Genomic DNA, 26,163 nt, shown 5'->3' on the forward strand with positions numbered 1-26,163 from the left:
AATATTAGACCACTTTACATCAAAGATTTGAGCATCTGCAAATTTTAAGTTCCAATTCCTGTGGCTATTAGAGACCCAGCTAAATTCACAGAGTATGTACTCTAGGTCCCCCAGGGGATTTACCCTCAGGTCCTTGGCTTGGGTCTCCACGCGCCGAATCTGCTCCAGGGTGCTGGCACTGGCACCCAGGCCTTGTAGCTGAGACTTGGCCAGGCGGAGCTCCTCACCCATGGTGGCCAGGTCATTCAGGAGCGTCATAACACAGCTGTCACAATCTGCAGGGACCATAATCAAAGGTAAAAGTGCTGGGGCTGGAGCCAAGGGAAGGCAAAGAGAATGTCAGGGTTGGACCCATATGCACATAGGTCATCACGGTCACCACAGGCAGAAGTCACAATCCTGGCCTTCTCAGGGAGGGATGTAGATCTCAAAATCAGATGAGCCCTATACACCTGAGCATTTTAAATAAAAATGGTGAGTCTATGCAACATGTTGATTCTTTGGAATGTGGAAAAAATAATAACATATAGTTTTCATTTATGGAGTTTCATTTATATGTGATAACGTATAGTTTTCATTTAATTTTTAAAAATAGATATGAGACTATTGAGGTTATTTATTTCTTAAGGTTATCTACTTCTACGCTTTTCCCCATGCCATAAATATGTGATAAGGGATTTATAAGCATTTCCCCAATAGCTATATGAAGTAGGTCTAGTCGTGTCCATTCTACAAGTAATGAAACCAAGGCTAGGAGAAGTAAGGTGGCTTCCTGAAGGTCATCAGTGAGTGGTTGACAAAAGCTGGATTTGACCTTCTATTGTCCTTCTCCATCTCCTCCCACTTTTGCTTTCTCCACCTTAAAACCCCGTGTCCCAGCATGGGGCTCATATCTTAAACCCCACAACCTGGGAAGGGAAGGGCTTTCTTTTCTCACCATCACATTCTTCTGCAGGGCCACTATCTTTGGGTTCTTGGTTGATGCAGTCTGAAATCAGGAAAAGAGAAAAAGAAATCATTACCATTAAACTTACTCTTCCACCTACTTTTTAACTTGGTTTTCAGAAAAGTTAGTTTGAGAAGATTTTAGCCATCCAACCACACAACATCACTGGCCCTTCCTTTTCCCACCCTCACCCACGCCATTGCTCATGGAGCAATTTCATCTCCCATCAGGGCTGTGCAAGAACTTCTTTGGTCGCCTCCTTGATTATACATTCCGTTTCTTGTCTACAGAGGGCCACCTCTGTAGAGGACCATGCCTTTCTAATTGGATTTAAATTCCTAATTGTTAGTGTTAAGGCTTTCTTCACTGGATAGCTCCCTACATGTTCACACTTCTTCTAAAATCCATTCAAGCTTATTGTACATTCACTGAGCATCTTTGAACATTTGCTGTGTGCTGTGGTACAGGAAATATAGAGCCATCAGGACAAAATCCCTGCTGTCCTGTGGCCTAATGATCCCCTGGGATTAGCAAATGACAAAACAGTTTGACAGAGATAAGCACACAATGTTATTGGGTCACACTGCCAATGACTGCACATATGAGCTGAGCTTTGTTTGAGGTCCTTAACTACATTTGAGGAAAGCCCTGTGATCATCCTTGGACCTTCTTCACCTTTCACTTCTACTCTTTTCCCCATGCCATGAATTCATATATGAAATGCTCTCTTACTTCCCTCTGAAAAATAATCTAATTTCACTACAGCAAAAATTAAAGCTAGAAATTTTCCAAAACATGGCCCTTTTGTATTCTAAAAATATCACAGAGGCATTTGCTATCCTTATCACTTCATATCATTTGGTAACTGGGTAGACATGCCTGCTATATTTCCATACAAGTAAAAAATGTTCAGCAAGATGGAGTAAAAAATGAAGTACTGAGACCATAGCAATAAATACCCTATTCTAGACTGGCATTAATCCATTTCCTCTGCATTTCTTTGGTTATGGTTACTTGATTAGATCTAACCCACACATTCAGGGCTTAGTTCTTCAAATTACCAACAACTAAAAGATGAGAGAATTTGTATAAGTGGTATTACACTACACCAATGGTATTTTCCTAATAAATCATATTAATATTTTTTTAAAAAGGAAGTGAATAACTCTTCCTTTTTGTTCTGTGTTGCTCCTAATGAATTCATACTAACTCCCATTAACTCTTTTCCTTGGTGTGTAGAATCCACTCCAGTTGCCTATACACATCCCAGAATATGTGTAGCTATAAGAGAAAGAGTATTCTGATGCCTTCGGATCCACACAAAGAAGCCTAATGTTTAAGACAACCCTACAGTGTCAAAGAGAAAGCTCAGCAAATTGCCAAAGAGTCCAAAGTGATTTTTATCTATAATTGCTTGGGTTTTAAAGATAATTTACTCTTAAAACCCCTAGTAGAAGTAAGTTATTCAACAAACCTATAAAAGATACCTAAGCATTCCCAGGTATAATTGCCAGGTTATCGAAACAAGGGGACAATTTGTTAGCTGGAATTGTGTATTATACGTCCTAAAAATTTGTGCTTGGGTCCTTATATTTTTATTTTATACCAATTTTATAAATGCAGATTAGCAGAGATGTGCACTAATCTTACCTCCAGTTAGGGGGTCACAAGAATGTAACTGGCCATTGCTGTTACAATTGCATGGTCGGCAGCTACCTCCAAACTTCTGGGGATTCCCAAAATATCCTGGTGCACATCTACAGAAAACAGAGAAAGAATGAGAAACACTCCAACAACTCATCATTTATCCCACCTAATTTTCTTATATCTAACTCTCTGTGCGGGATACTGTAGCCCTACAGAAGGGATGGTGACATAGATTTGCAAGAATAAATAAATGTTTCTCAGTATAGGGATATTTATCCCTTGAATGAGGCTGTTGAGTGATTGCTCCTTCCCTCTTTTCTTGCTCCCAGAACCACCAAATCCCCAAATATCCAGATAGCCTAATGGTAGATAAGCAGAATGTACACTGAAGCAAATGGTTTGATTGATATGGAAATCAGGGATGACTGAATTTTATGGAAGAGTTATATCCCTAAATATAACACACAATTAAATATTGCTTAACTTAAAACTAATTTCTTCCTCGCAACAATTTTAAAGTAACACTCATAAATTTCAAACTTCTGCAAAGGAAGACTTCCTTCTTATTTTCTAATGTATTATTTCAAGGCTGCATAATTCATACTTGCACCAATTGCTGCAGTAGGGTATATAAAGAGCTCAAGCAACTGAGAGCAATTATTGCTGCTGCTTCTGATCTTGAACCATTATTATTCTAGATAATTTAGTGATAAGTACAAGTTTAAAGATCATAAGTCCTTCATTCTTGGAGTCTAGTTTTAAAAAAGTAAAACAAATACATGTTAATGTTTCTGGCACTGAGATGTCAATTAAAATATTTCCATTTAGCAAAATTCCATTCCCACCCTGTCATACCCAAATTGATATATAGTGTCTTATCATCAATGGAATCATTAGAATCAAAGAAATATGGTAACACTTTCCACAAAATTTAAGCTTTGCATTAAAAATTGTTAGGCAATTTCAATGTCCTTTACCAATGAATACACCTACAATTTAATGCAAAGCACATGGGTTTTGGGTGAGGAAGATCTGGCTGGACTCTGCCCCCACCACTTACTACTGTGATCTTATGTTGTTGGCATAATTCTTTGAGCTTCAGTTTCTTCATCAATTATCCCAGGAAAACATAAACTCCATGAAGACATGGGGTATGTTTTGTTGATTTGTTTGTTTGTTTTAGGCTGTTTTGCCCATTCATAAATTCCTAGTACTTGGGATAGTGCCTGGCAGATATTAGAAGTCAAATAAATATTAATTGAACAAATGATTAGACTTATAATACCTACTTCGGTAAATGGATATAAGAAAAAATGTAGTAAAGAAGCTAGTTAATGCACATAACAGACACAATAAAAGGTAGCAAGGATTGTAAGACATGATATAATATTCATTTTATAATTGGTACCATCTGGGATTATTAGATGTCAGAAAGTAGACAGGAATCAGAAAACTCACATATTCCCTATTATCAAGAAGACAGCTAGGCTGAGGTGGCTTGTCTGAGTCTACTAAGCAGGATGGTAAAATACTAATTTATTTATTTAGGGCTTTATTTTTTTTAATGTATTTTGCCTAACAAACCATGTTATGCGGGAATCTATGTTCTAAAATACTTTGTCCTACTTATATCTAAACTTTCCATGTAATAGACACAAAAGCACAAAGCACCTTATATTAAAATCGCATATATATTCAGGAAGTTTGATTCCACTTCTTCCTTATTTCTACAGAGCATTAGTGACTGATTGTGAGAAATATAGCTGGTTCTCTTTTTTATGGCTAAACATAATGGATTAAAGTAAAGGTTCCTGATTTCACTGATGACTTTGGTACAGGCTGAGGTGACTTATCTGAGTCTTCTAAGCAGGATGGTAAAATACTAATAATAGGGCTTTTTTTTTTTTTACATATTTTGCCTAACAAACCATGTTATGCGGGACACCTATGTTCTAAAATACTTTAAAAATAATAAAGTGCAGAGGACATATTTGTTATCCAAGGCTCTATGTGGCCAAGGGAAGAGAGGCAGATGAGCACAGTGTGAGCTAGAAAACCTTTTCCACAGTGGCCCCGGGCAGACTGCTCCTCCTCCACCCACGGAGGCTCCTGTCAGTGGTATATTCTCCCTCTATTGTCCTCTTGTTTGTCATTTCATACTTAATGACTAGTGCCAGTCACGATGCCCGGAAACCCAATCAATGTTTAACAATCGAAAAATGTTGACATCAACCTGGCATTTACCTGTGAAAAAGTTCTTAAATTTTTAAAGAAACAACAGCTTGCTTTCTTGAGACATTCAATGTAACAAACATAAGCCGAGAGAACTGTTAATTAAAAATTTCTCTTCACATCAGCTGCCTGCCAAATAAATAGATGCCTCATCAAGAAAGTTGCTGTTTTCTGTTTCACTGTTTGTGGAGAACCATAAGGAGGATTAAATTAGAAAGCCTCTCCTAGGTGTGAGCTTATAGCTTTTAAATCATGGGGCCCAGAATACCTGCCCAGACCCCACCCCATCCGTCCTTCCGGTATCCTTATAGCTGCCCCCTTCCTTCCTCAGCCATCAAGGTTGGTTGGATGCCCCTTCAATTGCAACCCAACTTAGCCCAGTGACCTTGTGCTTATTTTCATGTCTATCCACCTGTGGCCTTAGAGCCCTGGGGGGTCCACGCTCTGTTTGCTAATGTGTCTCTAGGGTTTAACATGGTGCTAAGCAGATTCTAGGAACTCCATGCATGTTGACATTGAAAGAATGAATGAATTGAAGGCCAATGTGAGAAAGGTTCCTTTGGCTGAAATGGAAAATAGAATATGGAAGACACTTTTTTATTACAGAATGGTGTCCTGAGCTGTTACTCAGTGACTCCATGATCAGGCAGGCCCACCTTCCACATGAAGCAGAGATCTTCGTCTTGGGCTTTCTTGCACTTCTCCAACTTCCTACCTCTATTTTGTGCTCCAATGGTTCCAATCATCCCTTAGGTTTACCCAAGTCCCACCCTGTTCACAAAACATTTCCAGTCTACAGTGGCCATGCCCTACTCTGAAATCTGGTTGAATTAATTTTCTTGCATTTTATTTTTTAATTTGGTCCAACTCTTCCCAACATTAGCTAGAAAACTAATAAGCCAGAATGACCAAGGAAAAAAATTTAGATGAAAGTTACAGGGGAACCTTACTCAACCAAATATTCAAAGGCTTTTTATACTTTCAGGAATAATATAGCAATGATAGGGCACGAGAACCAGAGTACAGAAATAAATCCATGTGCCTATGGAAATTTTCCACATACGCATTAGGTTTCTTGAATTCAACTGAAAGAACTTGGTAAAAGAGAGTAGGAGGATTGGACAGTGTGAGCAGAAGAGAAGGAAAAGTGGTGGGAAGGTCGGTGCCTATTTCAGGCAATGAACACATTTCTGGAGAGAGCACCGCAGGCAGGATGGGCACCTGCCACTCCCCCAGCTGGTCTAGTTCCTTGTGCCTGTCCTAGCATGAACATCTCACACTGAAAATAGTTCTGAAGAGTAACCAAACCCTACCTATATTTGATGCAACAGGGCCCTTGGCTTATTGAGAGACAGGATATTAGGATATTTAAGGTTATTTGAACCCTGGGAAATTTTTATCTTACATGTTGATCCATGCAGTGCCTGATGTATAGAAGCTAATCATGAACATCAGTTAATTAATAACCAAAAGTGTAGCTCTACTGCCCTTCAGAATGCAGTTTACACTTTTCCGTTCCTCGCCTTTATTCTCTTGTTTCATAGGCATTATTTGAACACCTATTATGTGACCAGTACCATGCTAGGTACCAGAGATTCAAATCTGAACAAGTGACAGACTGTTATCAGAGTGTTCAAAATATAGTGTGGGAATAGGGTGTGTGTGTGTGTATGTGTGTGTGTGTGTGTGTGTGTGTGTGTGTCTAGGGATATCTAGGGTTGTGGAGATATGTGTGTATGCATGAATATATAAAGTTATATCTGTGTACAGGTAAGTAAGGATATGAAGATGGGGGTGTGTAGAGATGTGCACATGTGAGGGGGTAGGAATATGCAGGAATATGTTTATGGGGTTAGGAGTATGTAAGGTTTGGAGGGAAATATAAGATGTATGGGGGAGGAGCAAGTAGGGATGAAGAGTGGGGTAGAATATGTAGGGTCAGAAGTAGGAGGACCCTGGGGGTTAGGAGAGAGAGGGTATGTAGAGATATTTGTGGGAGAGGTAGCTGTATGTAGGGGTGCATGTGTTGGGGAGTATTAGAGGTGGGGGAGGGGCATGAGGGATGAGTGTGGGAATTGGGGTACACAGGCCATGCCCTGGGGCCCCACAGGGCTACTTGTGGGTATGTGAACCTGTTGTGCCTCATTCTCAGCTTTCTGAACCATGTACAAAGCAAGAAGGGAGGCGCATCAATGACTGATTACAGGAACAGTCTCGTGTTTTCCCCAAGAGAACTTGTTTCCAGTCCTTGGAAAAGGAACAGCCACACTGTTGCCCCAAGCCCAGCCCACATCCCTGTTCTGTGCCAGCAGCACACACACTGGCCAGCTGCCAGGTCCCCATCTGCAGGTGGCTGGGAAAGGGGGGGCAAGGAGAGGGACACCCACCTCTCGCACTGTGCTCCTGCGTAGCCGGGTTTGCAGGCGCACCTCACGTTGGCCCCGCTCACGACACAGCCAGTGGCAAAACTTAAGAGGAAGAAAGAGACAGGCCACAGTGAAAACATGATCCCTTGGGCTTCATGCTTAATTCTCTTTTACCACAAAGGGCAGACTTGTATCAAGTGAACACTGAAACCCACTGCATGAACAAAAAATCCCTTGAAGAAAGCTTTGCCCCTCTAGACTGATGGCGCTCAGGATGAATTATGTCAGCTAACACCGTACAAACTGCAGGGGATAAGACCTGAAAGGCACCCTATTTTTTTTTTTTTTTTTTCTGATTGGAGAGGTGCATTCCTTCTCTTGGGACAAAGCAGAGTAACTCACTCTGGAAGAGATGATTACAACAACATTTTTTCCAGGAATAACAAGGAAGCAATACAACAAGTCTAGGCAAGGGGATAAAAAAAAAGAAGAAGAGTTCTATTCTTTCTTGAAAAATGTCTCCTTGCTTATTCTAGTTTATTTTATATTCAGCACATGACTAAGGCGAAGGTGGCAGGGGGGAGATCAGGCTCGGTGGGAGGTGGGGGCTGCCCAGAGAGGAGCCCAGAGCAGCTCATCCTACTTGGTATTTTTGTGGGTTTAGTTATTGGCAATTTTCAAATTGAGCCATAAAATTTGGATTCTTCTTATTTTAGCTCTAAACTGATATATGTTTGAAAAGAAGCCCCCTGTCCCAAAAGAGATCATGTAAAATTGTGATTGTCAGCTGGGTGCAGTGTCCGTATACCTGTGATCCCAGTGGTTCGTGAGGCTGAGGCAGGAAGATCACAAGTTCAAAGCCAGCCTCAGCAATTTGGTGGGCCCTAAGCAATTTAGCGGGCCCTAAGCAATTAAGGAAGTTCCTATTTCAAAATTTAAAAAAATATAGAAAGGATTGGGGATGTGGCTCAGTGGTTATGTAGCCCCTGGGTTCAATCCTCAGTACCAAAAAATTAAAAAAAAAAATTTAAATTAAAAATTGTAAAATATCTATGCTGTTCATTGAACATTACATTGATATAAATCTGAGGGGAAATTGTTCTGCTTATCACTTGCTGATAAGAGAATTCATAGTTGGGAAGCCTCTGTTGTCTTATTAGATGGACTCAGACTCCTCTACAGGGACAGTTCGGAGTTTTTAACAGTATTGCTGTTGCCAGAAGGAGAATTCTATGAAAACACAGCTTTACTGATAAACCCAAGGAACTACATGTTACTCCAACTCCGACAGAGCAAGAAGCTGACCTTTATGGGAAAAAACATGCTTTGCAACCAAAAATGAAAAGGTTTCCCCAAACAGCTGGTGCAAGCTTGCCACTTTATACTCCTGCCAGCTTCTGTTCAAGCAAGTCTGGGCAAGCGGAGCGACAGATCCCTGTACAAATAAACCTGCAGGACTGGGCAGGCTGAAAAGGTATCAAATACATAGATAGCAAAGCGGAGTGAACATTGCAAAGGCAGATCTCCAGAAATGCACACTTGGCCACGTGACTTCTAGAGATGTGAAGTCTTGGCCAATTTGTCTGATATCAATCCACTTTATGGCCCCTTCTTATTTCTGAGCCTGTGGACTCTGGGTTACTTTACCAGTTTCTTGATTTTCAAACTGACTTGTGCTTTGCTTCCTTGTCTGTTATGTTCTTCTTTGCTTGGACCCCAGGGTGAACACAGGAGGAGCAAGAAGATGACCAGGTGCCAAACCCAAGCAGAACATGGATAACCATAAAAAGAAAATGGTGTCTCTACCTACAGAGATTGTTGGCTTCCTGAAGCCTGAATGACACTCAGATCCTCACCCAGGAGGTCAGAACTGTCCCAAGTCTTCTGTCACACTAATGATAAAACCTAGATGTTGGCTGGAGCCTGCCAGGTTCAACAGGACCTGAGCCCCAGCTGACCCTCCAGCCTCATCTCCAGCCCTCTCGGAACTGAGAGAAAACCTAATTAAACCCTCCAGCTCCACTTACTTTTAGTTAATTCCTTTCAACTCACTTTTAAAATCACTCATCTGGAGGTCACGCAGCTGAGCAATATATTATTAGTCTCCCACTAGCTCTGCTATGGGTGGATCTTGATGATAATGGTTGCCTAGGTTACTTGCCAGGGACTGGAAGGCTGCTTTTGTTGAAACCGCCAACTCTTCACTGGGACCCGTGCAAGTGTCCTCTTTGAATGACTTCTCTGACGTCAAGGGACCAAAATACTCTCCCCTCAGATCATGCTAACGCTGCCATTTTCTGAGCATGTTGTCCTCTGAAGAACTATGGAGACTGATTATGCACATACAGACCACTGATTACTTTGCTTTCCCTCACCTCAATCACCTTTCCCCCTGCTGTAAATCACCCTTCTTCTTTATCCTATAAATATTCCTAAATTCTACTCTTAGGAAGATGAATTTAAGACTTGCTCTTCTGTCTCTGCACTTGGCCGCCTCATGAATAAACTATTTCTTTTGCAAAACTTGTCAGTTCAGTGATTGGCATATAGTGTGATGGGCCAAAGGGCCTGATTGGACACATTCTTCTTGCACTGCATCTCTGCTCCTAGGGGCTTCCCCTGGGGACCTCATGACTAAGATACTTTGCTTACTTCACCCCATCATTCCAGTACCTGCTCAAAAACTCAAGGCTTCCTTAGTGATTCCCTCCCTTGGTTTTTATTTCACTTCCTTGTTGAATGTGTTCATTTTTTAAATATATCAGCTTTATTGAGAAAAGGTCAGGCCAAAGGGCTATCAAATGCATAGAGAACAAAGCAGAGTGAACATTTACATACCATACAATTCGCCCATGTGAGTTGCACAATTTAGTGGCCTGGGACAGTTATAGAATTGTAGAACCATCACCACAGTTAAGCTAAGGATATTTCATCACCCCCAAAAGAAACCACAGCAGTCTCTTTCCTTTCCTCCCATCTCTCCTCCTCACCCCCAATTCCAGGCAACCACTAGACCACTTCCTATCACTAAGGTTAATTCCAAGCTTCTACAGTACCTGTTGGTATGAGGACATGGGCAGACCCTACAGGATCCATGGACAGCATTTCCATAGTGACCCTCCTTGCAGCGTTCACAGTGGTCTCCAGCCGTATTATGCTGACAGTTCTTGGGACAGATGAACAGGACAATGAAGAGCATCCTATTACATTTATTAGTTTTGAGGTCATTATAATCTTACACAATTATAACTTAAGTCCTCTGACTCTACAGTGATATCAGTTCTGCTAACCGTGTGTTGTTCCTATCTAATCACTGTTGGTGCCACACACACACAAAGGTACATGTGACTTCTATAAGTTATTTGGAGGCATGATGTAGTGGAGAGAGACCAGCTAGATTCAAATCCTGCTCGGGTAATTTCCTTCATTTCTCTACACTTTACTGTTCTTTTTAAAAAATCAATTCCCTGATGTGTCACTAAATACAATTTTAATTCGCTTAAAATGTATAGTTAGAATAATGCCAATTTCCAAAGCTGTTGGGAGAATTTAAAAAAAAAAAAAAGTATTTGACCTTGGGGAAATGTAGATTTTCTTCCCTTTGCCCTTTAGATTGCTCCTGTGAAGCTAGGTATGCAGCCTAGTGTAGGGTGTTTGCCTAGTATGCACGAGGCCCTAGGTCCAATCCCAAGCACCACAAAAGGAAGAAAGAAAATTTAAAAAAATTTGCTTCTGTGAAGATCAACATCATTTTATTTCAAATTCACTTCACATTGATACATTGAAGAGCAATAAAATTTAAATGTTTTTAACACCTGGAATTTGTAAAAATAATAAAAAAAAAATGTTGCATAGGATTTGGAGGAAGCACTCAAGTCCCAAAGAAGCAAGAAATTATTTCTAAGCTTTTTACTTACATAATGCAAATTCAATTAACCTCGTGTCAAGGTTAGTGTGTAATAAGTTGACCTTCCGTATAGTGTTGGGATAGAATTTTGCAAGTGAACTATTGACATAAACCCTAATGGACTGTGTGGAATTTTTAATCCAGTGTAACCTTTGTTGGCTTTGCCCTAGTAATAAAGATCTAAATCCACAAAAACATATAGGAAAATTCCCCTTGCCCTGGAAATTAGGCAATTCAGACTTTTTTGTATTAATTAAATGATCTGGATGAGTATAATTTAAAATTTTTGCTTATGTATATTTCACCTCTCTAAGTCTACTTGCAGAGGTAGCACTTGAGCAAGAAACTGTAATAGGTGTGAGTTTTTAAATAATATCTGAAGTTCGGCTGGGAAAACCAAAATACACACATATCATGAGAGGACTGAACTTGTTTGCCATGGGAAAGAAAGACTGCTCTGTGATCCTGAATGTCATCATTTTGTCCAGATTAGCAAATCCACCCTTTGTGAACCTTTGAGTAAATGAGAATTATACAAAACTGTTAGATAGGAGGAACAAGTTCTATAGCGTTTTCTACAAGCCTGAAGGATGACCCAGTCAACGATCCTTTATGGTATATTTCAAAACAGCTAGAAGAGAGGATTTTGAATATTCCTAACACAAGAAAATGATAAATGTTTGAGGTGTTTGATATGCTAATTACCTGATTTGGGCTTTCCATGTTGAATGCATGTATCAAAATATCACATTGCCCCCCATAAGTGTGTACAATTATTATGTCTTTTGAAATGAACAAAAGAATAAGATGTTAAGTAGTTTTTGTTGTTGTTGTTGTTGTTCTAGATGTAGAACTGTGCTATAAACACAGGAGATTAGTATAGAAAATAGGATGCTATTCACATGTTCCCATGTGATCATTACCAGAAAGCTCACCCTATCTGGAATCCTTCCTTCCTTCCCCAAATCTCACTGCAGTGTGGATTTCTTCTTTCCCTTCAGGCATTGGAAGCAAATCCACCCTACTCCACAGAGAAGCACTGACCCAGTGTCAAATGAGGACAGGAGTGATTGCCTTCTCGCCTTTTTTTTTTTTTTTTTTTTTTTTTTTTTTTTGGCTCAGCTGTCCTGACCTACTCATGAAACATCCTCATTTTGAGCTAATTATTTACATTTCAACTCTAGTTTTTCTTTCTTTTTAATGCAAATCACAATGTTAAAGAACATGCCTGGATAGATATAGTTTAGTCCTATGCCTACTTAGCTCCATGACAGAAAGAAAACACTGGAGAAACAAGAATTGCACTTGAGGGCATCTATATCCTGCTCAAAACACTCTGACTGCTGATCCTCCCCAGGGGTGAGGAAAATAGGTTCCTGGAAGGGGGTCAGAGCCATGATGCTTAATGAATTCCCATAAGAATGTTTCAAATCCCCATGCTAAGAGTTGACGTTGGATTCCCTGGAAGCTGTCTTGATCAGTCCTGCAAACTTATGTGTGAATTATCCCTGATGTTAGAGATTTACTTTGAACCTTGAGAGACCAAGGTCAATTTGCAGCAGAATCGGCCTGAAAGACCTTTTAATATTGAAAGGTCCTTGGTCTCTGCATCACTGTGCCTTGAGGATGCAAGATGCATTCTTGGCTTTCCATGTAAAGGCATATTTTGGAGAAGAATCAGTACTTGGTATTTGCCATTGAGCAGTTTGTTGAATGCAGACAAGAGCTCCATGTGTGCATGTGTGTGTGTTCATATATGCATTTATGTGCATAGCATATAGTTTACATGCGCACTACACAGCAAGCCTCTTGGGAGCAGGGATTGTCTCTGATGATTTTTAACTCTGGCACTTGGCTCAGTATCTATCACATTAGCAAATACTCAGTAAGGATTTCTTGAATGAATAGTCTTTAGGGGCCATGTGGTTATTGGACACAAGTGAAAACAGGGTGAAAAAGATAGGAAATGGGAAACAAAAATCTTATTTGATTAAAATATGAATTATGATTCTTATAGGTTCGCCTTTCACGGGGCAAATTGATTGTAGAGAAAATTCTTTGTTCTTTGTCAGCTTTTATAATGTGGACTTGACATCTTGCAATGGTTCAGTGATAAGATAAATATTTATTTTTAATTAAGGCATTCACTTGTGTTACACACAACCTATAGTATCCAACATAAACTGTTATAAAGGAAGGCTTAGGAGCTGGAAAACAACCTTTCTCAGTGTCTTTTCTTCTTTTTGAACTTATAAGGTTACAATCCAACACAATATTCTATCAGGCAGCCCTTCACAACCCTTTCCTGTTCTGGCCTGTCCCATCTTGCAGAGGAAGCAGCTCCCTGGGACGCTGAGCTGGTTCAATACAGTCTAGGAACTCTGAGCAGTGGAAACACACAGTAGTTGAATTAAAGGAAGTCCATGGCAGCAGAGGGGAGCCCTCAAATATACAGCACAACTGGGGCCCTCTGTATTCCTGGAGTGAGGATGTTCTCTCCTTCCCTTGATGGGAAAGGTCCTGGCTACTAGGCAGAAGAACTCTGATCAAAGGGAGGAAGGAAGCAGAATTTAGAAGATTCAGCTTTAGGATGAAAAAGAAAAAAAAAAAAATCCTAAGAAACTAATTTTATGTAGGAGGATTTTATAAAACATCCTGAAAGAAGTTCATTTTCAGTGGATAATCAATAGAATCTGGAGCATTGAGAAAAGAAGTCAATTCAGACCCTGAGGAGGCTGAGGGGAAAGGGAAGTGAGATGGTACTGTCCTTTCCCACACACTGCACTTACCCACCGTTCCCATAAGCCCACTTTGTCTTGGCATTGGTGGAGGGTTTCTTTGACTGATTGAGCATGAGCCATAAGCGTTCCTCAGCATTTCCTTCTCCCCTGAGTGTGTTCTTGAGTTACCGCCCACCTGACAGTAGCCAGTCCTCCTCTTGTAACCTCCTCCCTCCCCAACAGAACTGGGGCTCAAGGCAACAGCTCTGACATTATATGCTGGCAAGAGTTAAGTCCCCAGGTCCACCTTCTAATATAATTTAATGAGGCAGAGATGTAGAAACCAAGGTGTGATGGAACCATTCAGACAGCTATTCTCTTCTGATACTGCATGTTAAGATGAAGGAAAAAGTGAAATGAAATATACATAACTCAGCCTGACGGCGCTGGAGTTATGGTCATAGCAACCTCTACTTAGGGTGTAGTAAGAGATGACGCTGATGTCTCAGGGCACCGTAGGAGGGAAAGAGGAGAAACAGATTGCCTACAGATAGCATCAGGCTATCAATTTACTCACAATACATATGCCGGAGCCATCCTGGCATCGATTTGAATGTCCGTTGCAATTGCAGGGAACACACCGTCCGGTAAGGGAGCCTTTGTTATCCCGATAGTATCCGGGGCTACAACCCTATTTTTCAAAAAAAAAGTGTTTGATCAATACAAAGAAAGAGAACAATTAATATCCAAAGCACATGACAATTCTAACTGAGAAGACTTCATTTCCCTTTTCTTTCCTTTAGTCAGTGTGTGCATTTCTAATTTCAACCACTGGCCTGGTCCACCTGTGTTTTTTTGTCAGGTCATGTTCTTTTTCCATGCCACAGTGGGTGTGTGAGATGCATGGCAGGGAACTCAGAGAGAGGAAAGGGGTGGAAGTGGGATCCCTCTTCTCCTGCTTCCTGTTTGGTTTTTTGGGGTATTGGGATTGAACTCAGGAGCACTCAAACGCTGAGCCACATCCCCAGCCCTATTTTGTATCTTATTTAGAGACAGGGTCTCACTGATTTGCTTAGTGCCTTGCTTTTGCTGACGCTGGCTTTGAACTTGTGATCCTCCTGCCTCAGCCTCCCAAGCCACTTCCTGTTTGTTTTGAGGATGGGTGGAGGCATGGATGGGTAAAAGGAATCAGGACTGTGGTTCTTCTGGGTTCTTCTGGGGACGAAAGCTAAGAGTAGCTGAGCCCTCTCAAATCATGGGTTTGGGTTGGTGGAAGGAGCAACAGAGAAGGAGGAAGATTGAGGTGGGGTAGAGTCTTCAATGGGGTTTGCACAATAATGGCCAAATTGCTGGAATCACCTCACTGCCTCTTATTCATCTGTGGACAACAGGGAACCCCAGGGGAGGCAAGGTGCTTGAATTCTCATACAGGACTATTCACCAATATTTGGTCCATGGTGAACACACTAAGACCCAGCCTGAGAGAGTCTCCTTGGGTTTGTTCAATATTGCTTTGATTATTTCTATCTCCAGTATATGGTCTCCTTCCTGAGTAATAATACTAGTTGTTATTTTTCATCTAAATAAAAATAATTATAGTTTTTCATGAACTGATTCTAGTTAAGAATGCCTCCAATAGATTAAAAAAAAAAAAAAAAAAAGCAATGATCCTGGTTGCAATTGCAGGGAATACACCATCTGGTAAGTGAGCCTTTGTTATCCTGATAGTATCCAGGGCTACAACCCTGTTTTTCAAACAAAGTGTTTAATCAATATGAAGAAAGAGGACAGTTGCTATCCAGAGCACATGACAGTTCTGAGAAGACTTCATTTTCCTTTTCATTCCTTCAGTCAGAAATCACTTAAATTTCTGTCTTTAAAGAGGGCTACAGACATTCTCTTAATTTTAGCAGAGCTAATCACAAAGTCAGACATTGCCCCTAGTTTGTTACGCTGGTCTCCTATATGCCCTATCTTTAAAGCATCAGTGAAAAAAATTAATATTTTAAAATAAAGGGGAGTCTTTCATCTAATTTTCTTTAAACAGCACTTATGTCCATCAAATTCTGAAGCCATGATCCACACAAATCTTGAAATGAATGTTTCATCTGTAACCATGAAAGTCTCTGCCTGGATAAATGGAAGAGAAGAAGAAGCCACCCCATGGACACTCCCCAGGGTGGAACCCCACTGTTGCTGCCTAGAGTACCTTCCCACATTACCAATGACTACTGATCGATCATACACAACAACAGGTCAGAATTTCCAATATGATGTTCCTTTAAACTATTAGGAACTATGTTTAGGCAAAAGAACACATTGGAAAAAGTTAGATTTCTTTGTATGCTATATGAACAGACTTGTCTAAAGGAGAATCAAAGTATGAAAGGAATGTTCTTTTGCTGAGAGCACAACGGATAAATACATCTGCACAAAATTCATCCATCCATGGCGTGATCCTATCTACAACAAGCACCTATGGTTATCAGGATACATCACATTGCCTACCTAAAAAATAATTGTATTTGGTAAAGAACAAATTATTTAAATCAACAAATAGATCTGGTTAGTTTGTATCAATGTACTTGAGTAAAAGCCTTAATTAAACATGCTTTGAGAAAGGCTAATCTCTCTTGATTAAAATTAAATCACTCATCTTAATTTGCTTTTGATTAGAAGCAGAAAAACAGTCTGCAAGAGTTATATGTCATATGACTCTTGGAGCATTACTGAAATGTCATCATGTCCTCCCTCTAGAAAACAAGCAAACTCAGATTCTACATAAAATTTAATTCAAGCATTCAGATTGCATTGGGCACTTAGCTCTAAATAAAAATTTAGGGGTTTGGTAACTAGTTAACCTTTACAAAGTGATGATTTTTCAAGATAGGTTTTCCAGTAAATTTTTATGTTGTAAACTTTTATGCTGTTTTAGCAGCCATAGGATCTATTTCTGTAGGTGTACATAATATCCAGGAAGTTTAAATAAAGAGCAGAGTTTATGTATGCCTCACGCCTGGCAAATCGAAGCATGCCTGTTAGATATTATGGAAACTTTGATTAGTCTTCTTAGACATGGATTTCACTTTTTGTCGCATTTTACTTTGTGGGTAAATTTTCCTGAAGGTAGAATTTGGAAAGCTATAGGTAATGGATTCTTTTTGTCCCGAGGCTTGAGTTTCTCCAGGGCACCAAGTTTCATAGTCTATTAACAGCCACAAGCATTCAAGCCCTTAACTATCTCAGGCATTTCCAGGTGGGCTGATGTTTATGGAGTTTGTGGTTAATAGCTCAGGAGAGCAATCTGTCAGGTACTGTAATAAACACTGCCTGTCAATGCAGGGGAGGCCACCAGCCCCTCCCCCAACCCACCCATTTATTTCTTAATCACCCTAACTTAAAATGTCATAAAGCTGGGAACCCCTCCCCATCCCAAATCAAAACTTAAAAAGGACATTACCTGGCTGGGTCTAAACTTCACATAACTTGTTTGCAGATGACTTTGACCTGGAGGCTGAAGAAATGCTACCCTTTGTTGCTGTGAATTGTATCCCAGACACTGCCCGAGGGCTGCCCCAAAGATCCACAGCCATCCGGTGCTCCAGGCTGGCCGCCTCACTGCGGGGGGCATCCTGGTCCCGGGAGTCCTGCTGGCGGCACTGCGCACAAATCTCTACCTCTTCCTCTTATACCTGCACTTCCTGCTCAGTGCCCAGGCCTGCCTGACTCAGGTAAGGAAGGCTGTCTGCGGCAGGGGCCCCACCTTTAAACTTCACACATGAGTCAGCCTGTGCCAGAGCGCACATAACAGTCCCGCAGGGAAGCGCACCGCTCTGTAATTCCTGTGAGGTGGGGCAGGCATCACCTTCTACCCACCTCGCCCCGCAGACGGCACTAGACGATTAGAACAGCCATAAATCACAGGCTGAGTCACCGCAAAGAACACACCCTGAGCAGGAGGGTGGTAATCCAGGTTCCCCTCTTTTCCTAGGGCTATCTATTTTAATGGGGCTAGAAAAGAGATGGAGGACAGGGTGATGAATGGAGGCGACCTATGGGCTAAAAGTCACAAGACAGGACAGAAAACCACAGCAGGAAGATATTTCCAAGTTTAAAAAGCAGAACTCTTATGTGCAGATCACCTTTGGGTTTTCTGCTCTCAAAGGCCCAGGAAAGAAAGTGAAGAATTTTGCCACTCACATTCGGAATATAGACTACAGAGAATGGTGAAGTTCAATGTTTCCTGCTCATTGTACTAACCTGGAGCTTTCCCTTTGGGGAAAGAGCATATTTATAGTGTGAGGTCTTAAATAATCCCATTTTGGGGGGGTACATTTTAGTTACTGGAGGGGCAATTCGGGTTGACAGGACCTTAGAGAATGAAGACCTGGGGAGAACTAGAAAATTGGAGCAAGACTTCTTCTCAAACAATCTGGGAAATTTCTCTGGAATTTTACTCTTTCTGCAGACCAGGAGGTGGTGGGAGGGAGGAAGTGGGTTAGAAAAAGGCGAAAGCACCCTGGGTCAGCTCATGGGGAGCAGAGATTCAAGTATGGGGATGCTGACCAGTGGGCTCCTTCCTGCTTCTGATCTCTTCATCCACTGGACGCCTGTGGTGTCCCATGCATATCTTTTTCATATTTATTTCCTGGAGGTAGTCTAGGTAAGACATAAGCTCTAGCCCAGCAGAAGCTTGGAGATTGGACAAAGTGTCTCAAACCATCCCATGGTGTAGGACAGGAGCCAAAAATTAGCCAGCCACAGCTGCTGCCCCAGGGGAATGCTGTGGGTGGGAAATTTTCCTACCTGACATGAGTCACCCATATAGTCAGGGGGACAGGTACACATCTCCACTTCGTGTGCTCTGCGTCCACTTCCTGTGTCGGAGGCCTCCTCCAGCCCCACCTCACCCAGGGTGAGCCTCTGTGTCTCGGTGAAGTGGAGGCCCCGGATGTGCAGCCCCTGGAGTCTAGACAGGACCGTCATCAGCTCTTCCCTGGACACTGGGGCTCTGCTACTGGCGTGTCTGAAGTTTCCCTGTAAGGGAAAATGGAGAGGCAGGGGCTTCCTTAGGCAGGCTCACTGCCAGGGAGTTCAGAGGCAGACCCCAGAACAAATGCAAAAGAAGATATCCAGGAGGCAGATGGAAAATCCAATCAACTAAGATGGGGAAGTCCCTCCTGGGACATTTACATTCAGAAGCAGATGTCTTGGGTTACTCCCAGGAAGGGAGAGAAACACAAGATGTGGGGAAAGAAGGGTGGGGAACCGAGAGCACTAAAATGATATGCAATGTCCCCATGCTATGCTTTCTTTTAAAATGCACATTTGTCTGGGCAAATAAAAAGTGACTGAGAAAGATATAGGAAAGGCAGTCATTAAATGACATAATGGTGACAGTACAATCTTGCACATACTCATTTTATTTTTTATTGTTGTAAAAACACATCACATGAAATTTATTAGCTTATCATTTCTAAGTGCATGGTGCAGTAATGTGAGCTATAAGCACAACGCCGCATGATGGACCACTAGCACTTGCTCTTCTCGCAAAATGGAAACTCTAGACTCACTAAACGAGCCCTCTCTGCCCCTCCTCCAGCCCCTGGCAACCACCATTCCAAGAGTTGGAATACTTTTGATAACTCCATCAGTGGAATCTCATAGTAGTTGTCATTTTGTGACTGGTTTATCTCACTTAGTGCACTGTCCTCAAGGTTCACCCACGTGTAGCACACGATGGGGTGTCCTCCTGTTTAAAGTGTATACTGCATTTAATTTATCTCTTCATCCATTGACAGGCATCTTGGTCATTTCCATTGCTTGTGGATAATGCTTCAAGGAATGTAGGTCCCTAAATATCTCTGCAAGATCCTGTCAGCGATTCTTTTAGATATACACCCAGAAGCAACATGCTGAACCATGTGATAGTTCTATATAAACATTTTTAGGAATCTCCACGTTGTTTTCCACAGCAAATGCACAACTTTACATTCCTTCATACAGTGCAAAAGGGTCTCAATTTCTCCACATCCTTGCCAACACTTGCTATTTATTTATTTTTACTGTTGTTATTGTTTTAATAATAACCATACTAATGAGGGTGAGGTGGCGTCTCACTATGGTTTTGATTTGAATTTCTCTAATGATTAATGATGCTGAGCATCTTTTCATGCAAAAGCTTTCACTTTTGATCTTTATATTCTGTTGTCTCCTTTGAACTCAGTTTCTACATCTCTTTAATGGGCATAGTAATACCTAATATCTCAAAGCTGTCATGAACATTAAATTAAATATAATGTGTATAAAATGTTTTGCACAGTGCCTGGCATATAGTAGACATTCAATCAATGGTAGCTATTATTATTAACATAAATATAATACTTAAATAATTTTAATGGATGGTTTTAATAGCTTGGGTATAATCTATATACAATAATATTCTCTTATTTTAGGTGTATAATTTTTAGTAAATTCACGGAATTGTACAACCATCACCATAATGTAATTTTAGGTTATTTTATCATCCCCCAAAGAATCTTAATATCCATTTTTAGTCACTACCCATTCTCACCCTCTCCCAAACACTAATTTCTACCCTGTCTCTATAGATCTACCCATGCTGGAGAATTTATATAAATACCAACTTAATGTCAATAGTCCACTCAAATTTTCCTTCTATTACCTTCATTTCCTCCCTGTTCCTTTTGGTTATTATTGTCATAAAAATATAAAAATGACATATTTATACACTATGCAATGTCCCTGTGCTATACTTTCTTTTAAAATGCACATTTGTCTGGGCAAATGAAAAGTGACTGAGAAAGATATAGGAAAGGCAGTCATTAAATGAGATAATGGTGACAGTAAAATCTTGCACATACTCATTTTTATTTTAATATTTTATATATTTTTATATAGTGCATTTATTTTTATATAGTATATTTTTTATATATAAAATATATACTATATAAAGTAAGTATAGTATATGTGTATAAATATATATATATTTATACACATTTATATACATTTTATATATTATATATAGTGTATATATATTTTATATAATGTATATATTTTTATATAGTGTTTATATTTTTTATATATTTTTATATAGTGTATATATTTATACACTATATGCCCATCAACACAGATTATAATTATTGCTATTGCAGTTGTCTTTTAAATCAGACAGGAGAGAAAAAACTGACAAACAAGAGCTAGAAGGTCCTTTATATTTACCTCTGTGGTTGACTTTTAACAATGATCTAGTTTTTCATGTGGATTTTTGAGTTTCTATTTAGTATCCATTCATTTCAGTCCAAAGGAATTCCTTTGGCATCTCTTATTAGCAAAGTTGGTTAGCAGTACATATATACACACACATATATGAATGAATATATGTATATATATATGAACACACACACACACACACATATAAATGTATATATATATACACATATATATGAACACACACACTTGAATGTCTTCATTTTTCCTTCTTTTTTGAAGGACATTTTGCTGGATACATAATTCTTTATTGATGATGTATCTCTTTAAGCACTTTGAACATGTTCGCACTGCCTTCAGATGAGTTAGCTATTTATCTTATTGAGGACCACTTGGATGTGATAAATCACTACTTTCAAGGTTTTCTGTCTCTGTCTTTCAGCATCTTCACCGTGGTATGTCTCTGTGTGGATCTCTGGCATTAGTCCTATGCAGAGATTTATTGAGCTTTTTGGATGTATGTATTAATGATTTGAACAAACTGGGGGAAGTTTTCAACAATTACTCCTTCAAATATTTTTTCTTTCCCTTTTGCTCTCCCCTCTCTTTCTCGTATCCCCATTTTGCACGTGTTCATACACTGGACGGTATCCATCGTTGTTTAAAGTCTGTTTATTTTTCCTCATTCTTTTTCTCAGATTGAATAATCTTACTTGACCCTCTTTAATTTTGCTGAGTTTTTCCTTCTGCACGATTACATTTGTTTCTGAGCCTTTGTCTTCGTCAACCTGGGCTGATATACGAAGTACCATATACGGGTGACTTAAACACAAGGAATTGATTTCCTCACAGTTCGGGAGGCTGGAAGCTGTGGATCAAGGTGTTGGCTGAGTTGCTTTGGCACCTGGTGAGGCTCTCTTCTTGACTTGCAGGTGATTATCTTCTCACTGGGTCACATGGGGGAAAGAGTGAGCTTGCTGGTCTCTTCTTATGAGGACACTAATCCTACCAGAGCGCCACCTTTTTTTTCTCATTTAACCTTAATTACTGCCTTACTCCAGACACAGCCACACTGGAGGTTAGGGCCGCAACAGAAGGCACAAGGACATGATTCAGTCCACAGCAACCCTTTCTAGTGAATTCTTCATTTTGATTACTGAATTCTTCAACTCCAGAAATTCTTTCCTATAATTTCTATTTCTTCCTTTATATTCTCTATTTTGGGAGCTATTGTTTTCAGATTTTCTTTTACTTCTTTAGACATGGTATCTTTTAGTTCTTTGAGCATGTTTAAATGCTGATTTAAAGTCTTTCTCCATGAGTCGAATGTCTTTGTCTTCCTCAGTAAAAGTGTATTTATTGCTTTTCCATTAACTTCCCTTTTTATGGACTATATTTTCTTGTTTCTTCACATATCCCCAATTTTTTGCTGAAAGCTGGACATTTAAAATAATATAACGTGGCAGCTCTGGAAATCATATTTGCTCCACTCCCTAGGATTTATTATTATTATTTGTTTGTTTTATGAACTAATCCTGTAAAGTCTGTATTTCTTGTAAATGACCACTAAAGTCTCTGCTTTAGCCTGATGTTCAGCTAAATAATAATTTAAATAATCATTTAATTATCTAAATAATAATTTAAATAATCAGTTAGCCTGATGATCAGCTAATAATCTGCAGAGATTTCCTTAAATGGCTGGAGTCAAAAAGTCTCCTAATCTTTGCAAAGTGGTTCTGCGCACATATTGGAGAACCCCTTTGACTCTCAACCAGACTGATGATAATTATTGCTATATGCAGTTGTCTTTTAAATCAGACAGGAGAGAAAAAAATGACCAGAGCTAGAAGGTCCTTTTTAGCCTTCACTTCCTGCTTTCATAGTTCCTCAAGGTCAGCCAGAAGTGAGAACTGTAGGGCCTTCTTAGGTTTTTCCTCTGGGTGTTCACATACCTGAATGTGTACACAGCCCTGAGCAAGTGTAGCCTCCCACATCCCCAGTTTATGCTGGAGCTTTTCAAAGCCCCTATGGACATTTTATTCCTAGGCATTTTTATTTTAAGCTTTGTGATTACCTTACTGATTGCCCCAACCACTTCAGGTAGTAATAAAGTAAGAATAAAACTGCCTCTGAATGTTTTCAATAACATTTCTAGGGGAAAAGCTCTAGTCATGTCAAATAAAGACAATGTTCTACAAATGTACCTGTACAGAAATGTTGAAATATGCCTGAGTTCAAGGAACTCAAAAAAATGTCATCTTGAGGTATTGAACATATACTTCATAATATATATGGAACAATATTTTTTAAGGAATAGTTATGATCAAGTAGGTGTAATAAAATATTTAATGATCTGGTGAGGCTTTATTTGACCATTATTTTTACTTCTCTTGATGTAAGACATTTTCAACCCATCCACACCAAGAATTTGTTGGACACTGACCAAGTCCCAAGCACTAAGGGAGACTTAAGAATGAGACTTACAGATGAGGGAGCTATGTTGTGGCCTTTACAAGCTAACAGGGTTTATAAAACAAGATTAATTAACTGTGAAATGAGAGAGAGAGTGTGTTAAAGGGCCATAAAGGTGATACACACAAAGCCATGTGAACATCAAATAAATTATATTTTAAAGTATATGAATTATATTTTATATAATTTTGTGTCTTGAGTATATAAACTTATATCTACATAAACAAAAATTTATGAACATAGATATATATAAACATATATAATAAATAAATTAAAAAATCTATAAATTATATTTTATGTGATTTGTATTTTGAATATATATAAATTGTATCTACACAAACATAACTTATATGTTAAAATTCTTAAATAAAAAATTGTGATTGGCTGAAATAAATAGTACACAAACCAAAAAGGATCATTAAGAACCATTAAATAGGCACCAAGCTCAGTGGTGCACACCTGTAATTCCGGAGGCTCAAAAGCCTGAGGCAGGAGGATTTCGAGTTCAAAGCCAGCCCCAGCAAAAAGTGAGGTGCTAAGCAACTCAGTGAGACCCTGTCTCTAAATAAACTACAAAATAGGCCTGGGATGTGGCTCAGTGGTTGTGTACCCCTGAGTTCAATCCCTGATACCCTCCGCCTCACCAAAAGGGAGCCATTGAATAAGTGCTTTTCCTTTACCTCAACCATCTGCACTCTCCCATGATACAGTCGATCTGGCCGGGGGTCACTTGACTCCTCATGGATGATGGACATGTGCTGACCCTGTTGAAAGAAATACATGAAAGCACCAGTCCTTGGTTAGGATGTTTCAAGATTTACAAATATCTATGGATCTACATTATTTGAAAATCTCAACTCTAAAATGTAGTTCAGGTAAAAGGATTAACAACATGGAAACAGAATAACAGCTAATACAGTGATTTTCACACATAGAAAATTAAGAAAATTGGCTTAGCTGAAAAATGACTTAAAAAGATGGAAACGATTTTTTAAAAAATATCCTGCTTTGCAGTAAATGCATGTGGTGCTATTTTTATCACTGCTTATAGTGCCAGATTGTGGTAGCAGGAAAGTGCTTTGGTGGGTGGGTGACTGGAGTAGGAGGGAGAAAGCAAAGGTTGGCAGAGCCCAGCTGTGAAGCTTGCCTAGGCCTGGAACCACACAGCTGGTGTGTGGAGGGAGGAATTAGCTTGTAGCCTTTGTCCTGTGGGATCCAGCCTTGCTCACTCTCAGCTTTCACCCCTGAGCCATTACACTGGCTCGTAGGGGGCTTTTAATAGAGCAGAACGGGATGATGGGCACCTCCCATCAGCAACCCTACCTCAAGCACACACAGAATAGCCAGATATTCTATGGGACCTCCAAATCTGAAGGCGTTCCATTCATGAGGACTGGGGTTTCAGAAAGAAGAGAATTATCTAGAATCACAAATCATTTAAAACCTTAATCTAAGAAACATGCCCGAAAGGCTCTTAATTATAGTGGTTTAGAACAAAGCAGGGGAGTAAATGTTTCATGAGCCTAAACCATTTTCCAAGTTTAAAGGTAAAATTAAGGAGAAATTTTGGTCATTACCTCTCAGTGAGTTCCAACCGTTTGCATAATCAACTCCGGCACTAAAAATAAGTACACTGCTAGCCTGAGCTGAGATGCCCTACTAAACCACGAAACTGAAATACAGCATGCCTGCAATAATATTTTTATTGGGTAGCTATTTCTCCTTAGGCTATAACTTGAAAATCTTTCCTACTTTATTTTCAAGATGACCTGCAAGGGTTCCTTGGGGTTTTTGAAACATTTCAATATATTTGCTTATGACTAAAAATAAAACATAGGTTGACCATGCCCGAATGTAAATATCTACTCAGCATGGGAAGCCCTCAGCTGAACTGTGCAAAACTGTTGATAGTGACTGACATGAGAAAACCTTTCAGAAAGATGCTGTTGCATTGAATTTAATCAGGAGCATATAAACCAGAAATGAGGCCACCTTCAGGCTATGGAACCCCGATATCTGCATTTGAAGTACCATCCTACAATGTAGAGGATGCAAAGTAGGATATGACATCACCCTGCCTCAAGGAATTTTCCAGATTGCCAGTCTCAATTGTGTACCAGGCACATAGAGTGTGGATGCTACTTCCACAAAAGCCAAAGTAGCCCCCCACTATCTGTATCAAGTTAACTTCATAGTATATCAGTAATCACCCTCCCTACCCTTCCTGGTTTGTTTTCAATAATTCACACACACTGACAAGACAGCCAAGTTGGACTGGTCTCCCTTGAGCACCGCCTCCCGCCCTGGTCTGCCCCATACACCTGGGTTTCCCTGAGTTCTTTCTCCCAGAGAGGCATTTCTCCTCTTGTATCCATTCTTAAGGACTTGGCTCAAAAGGAATCTGTTCCATGAAGCCCTCTGCAGGCCTCTCAGCCTAGACAACTTCCACCTGGACTCGGCCTCCAGCTCCAATACAGCCTTGTTTATTCTTAAACACTTACTGCTCCGTGCATTAAATCATTTGCCTATTTATCCAATTTCCCCCTTTTTAGAGGACAGGGTTACTTATCCTTTACAGAGCCCAGCAGTGCATGTGACAAGAGCTTAAAAACTGTTAATGAAACGAAATCAAAAGACAGAAGC

At 40.0% G+C, this 26,163-nt stretch overlaps 1 protein-coding gene across 2 annotated transcripts in view; it reads right to left on the reverse strand.

The window, feature by feature from the left end:
• The window catches only part of Lama3 (laminin subunit alpha 3), a 231,364-nt gene that overhangs the window by 53,712 nt on the left and 151,489 nt on the right, over nt 1-26,163 (reverse strand). For both annotated transcript variants that reach the window (XM_076836560.2, XM_076836558.2), the window contains 8 exons: nt 24,201-24,284; nt 18,625-18,855; nt 14,396-14,509; nt 10,248-10,357; nt 7,213-7,293; nt 2,597-2,703; nt 938-988; nt 124-275 (listed from right to left, as the gene is read on the reverse strand). In XM_076836560.2, the coding sequence (XP_076692675.2) occupies nt 124-275; nt 938-988; nt 2,597-2,703; nt 7,213-7,293; nt 10,248-10,357; nt 14,396-14,509; nt 18,625-18,855; nt 24,201-24,284 (930 nt within the window). The remainder of the gene's footprint in view (nt 1-123; nt 276-937; nt 989-2,596; nt 2,704-7,212; nt 7,294-10,247; nt 10,358-14,395; nt 14,510-18,624; nt 18,856-24,200; nt 24,285-26,163) is intronic.

This window comes from Callospermophilus lateralis, chromosome 17, assembly GCF_048772815.1.
Source record: "Callospermophilus lateralis isolate mCalLat2 chromosome 17, mCalLat2.hap1, whole genome shotgun sequence".
NCBI classification, from domain to species: Eukaryota; Metazoa; Chordata; class Mammalia; order Rodentia; family Sciuridae; genus Callospermophilus; species Callospermophilus lateralis.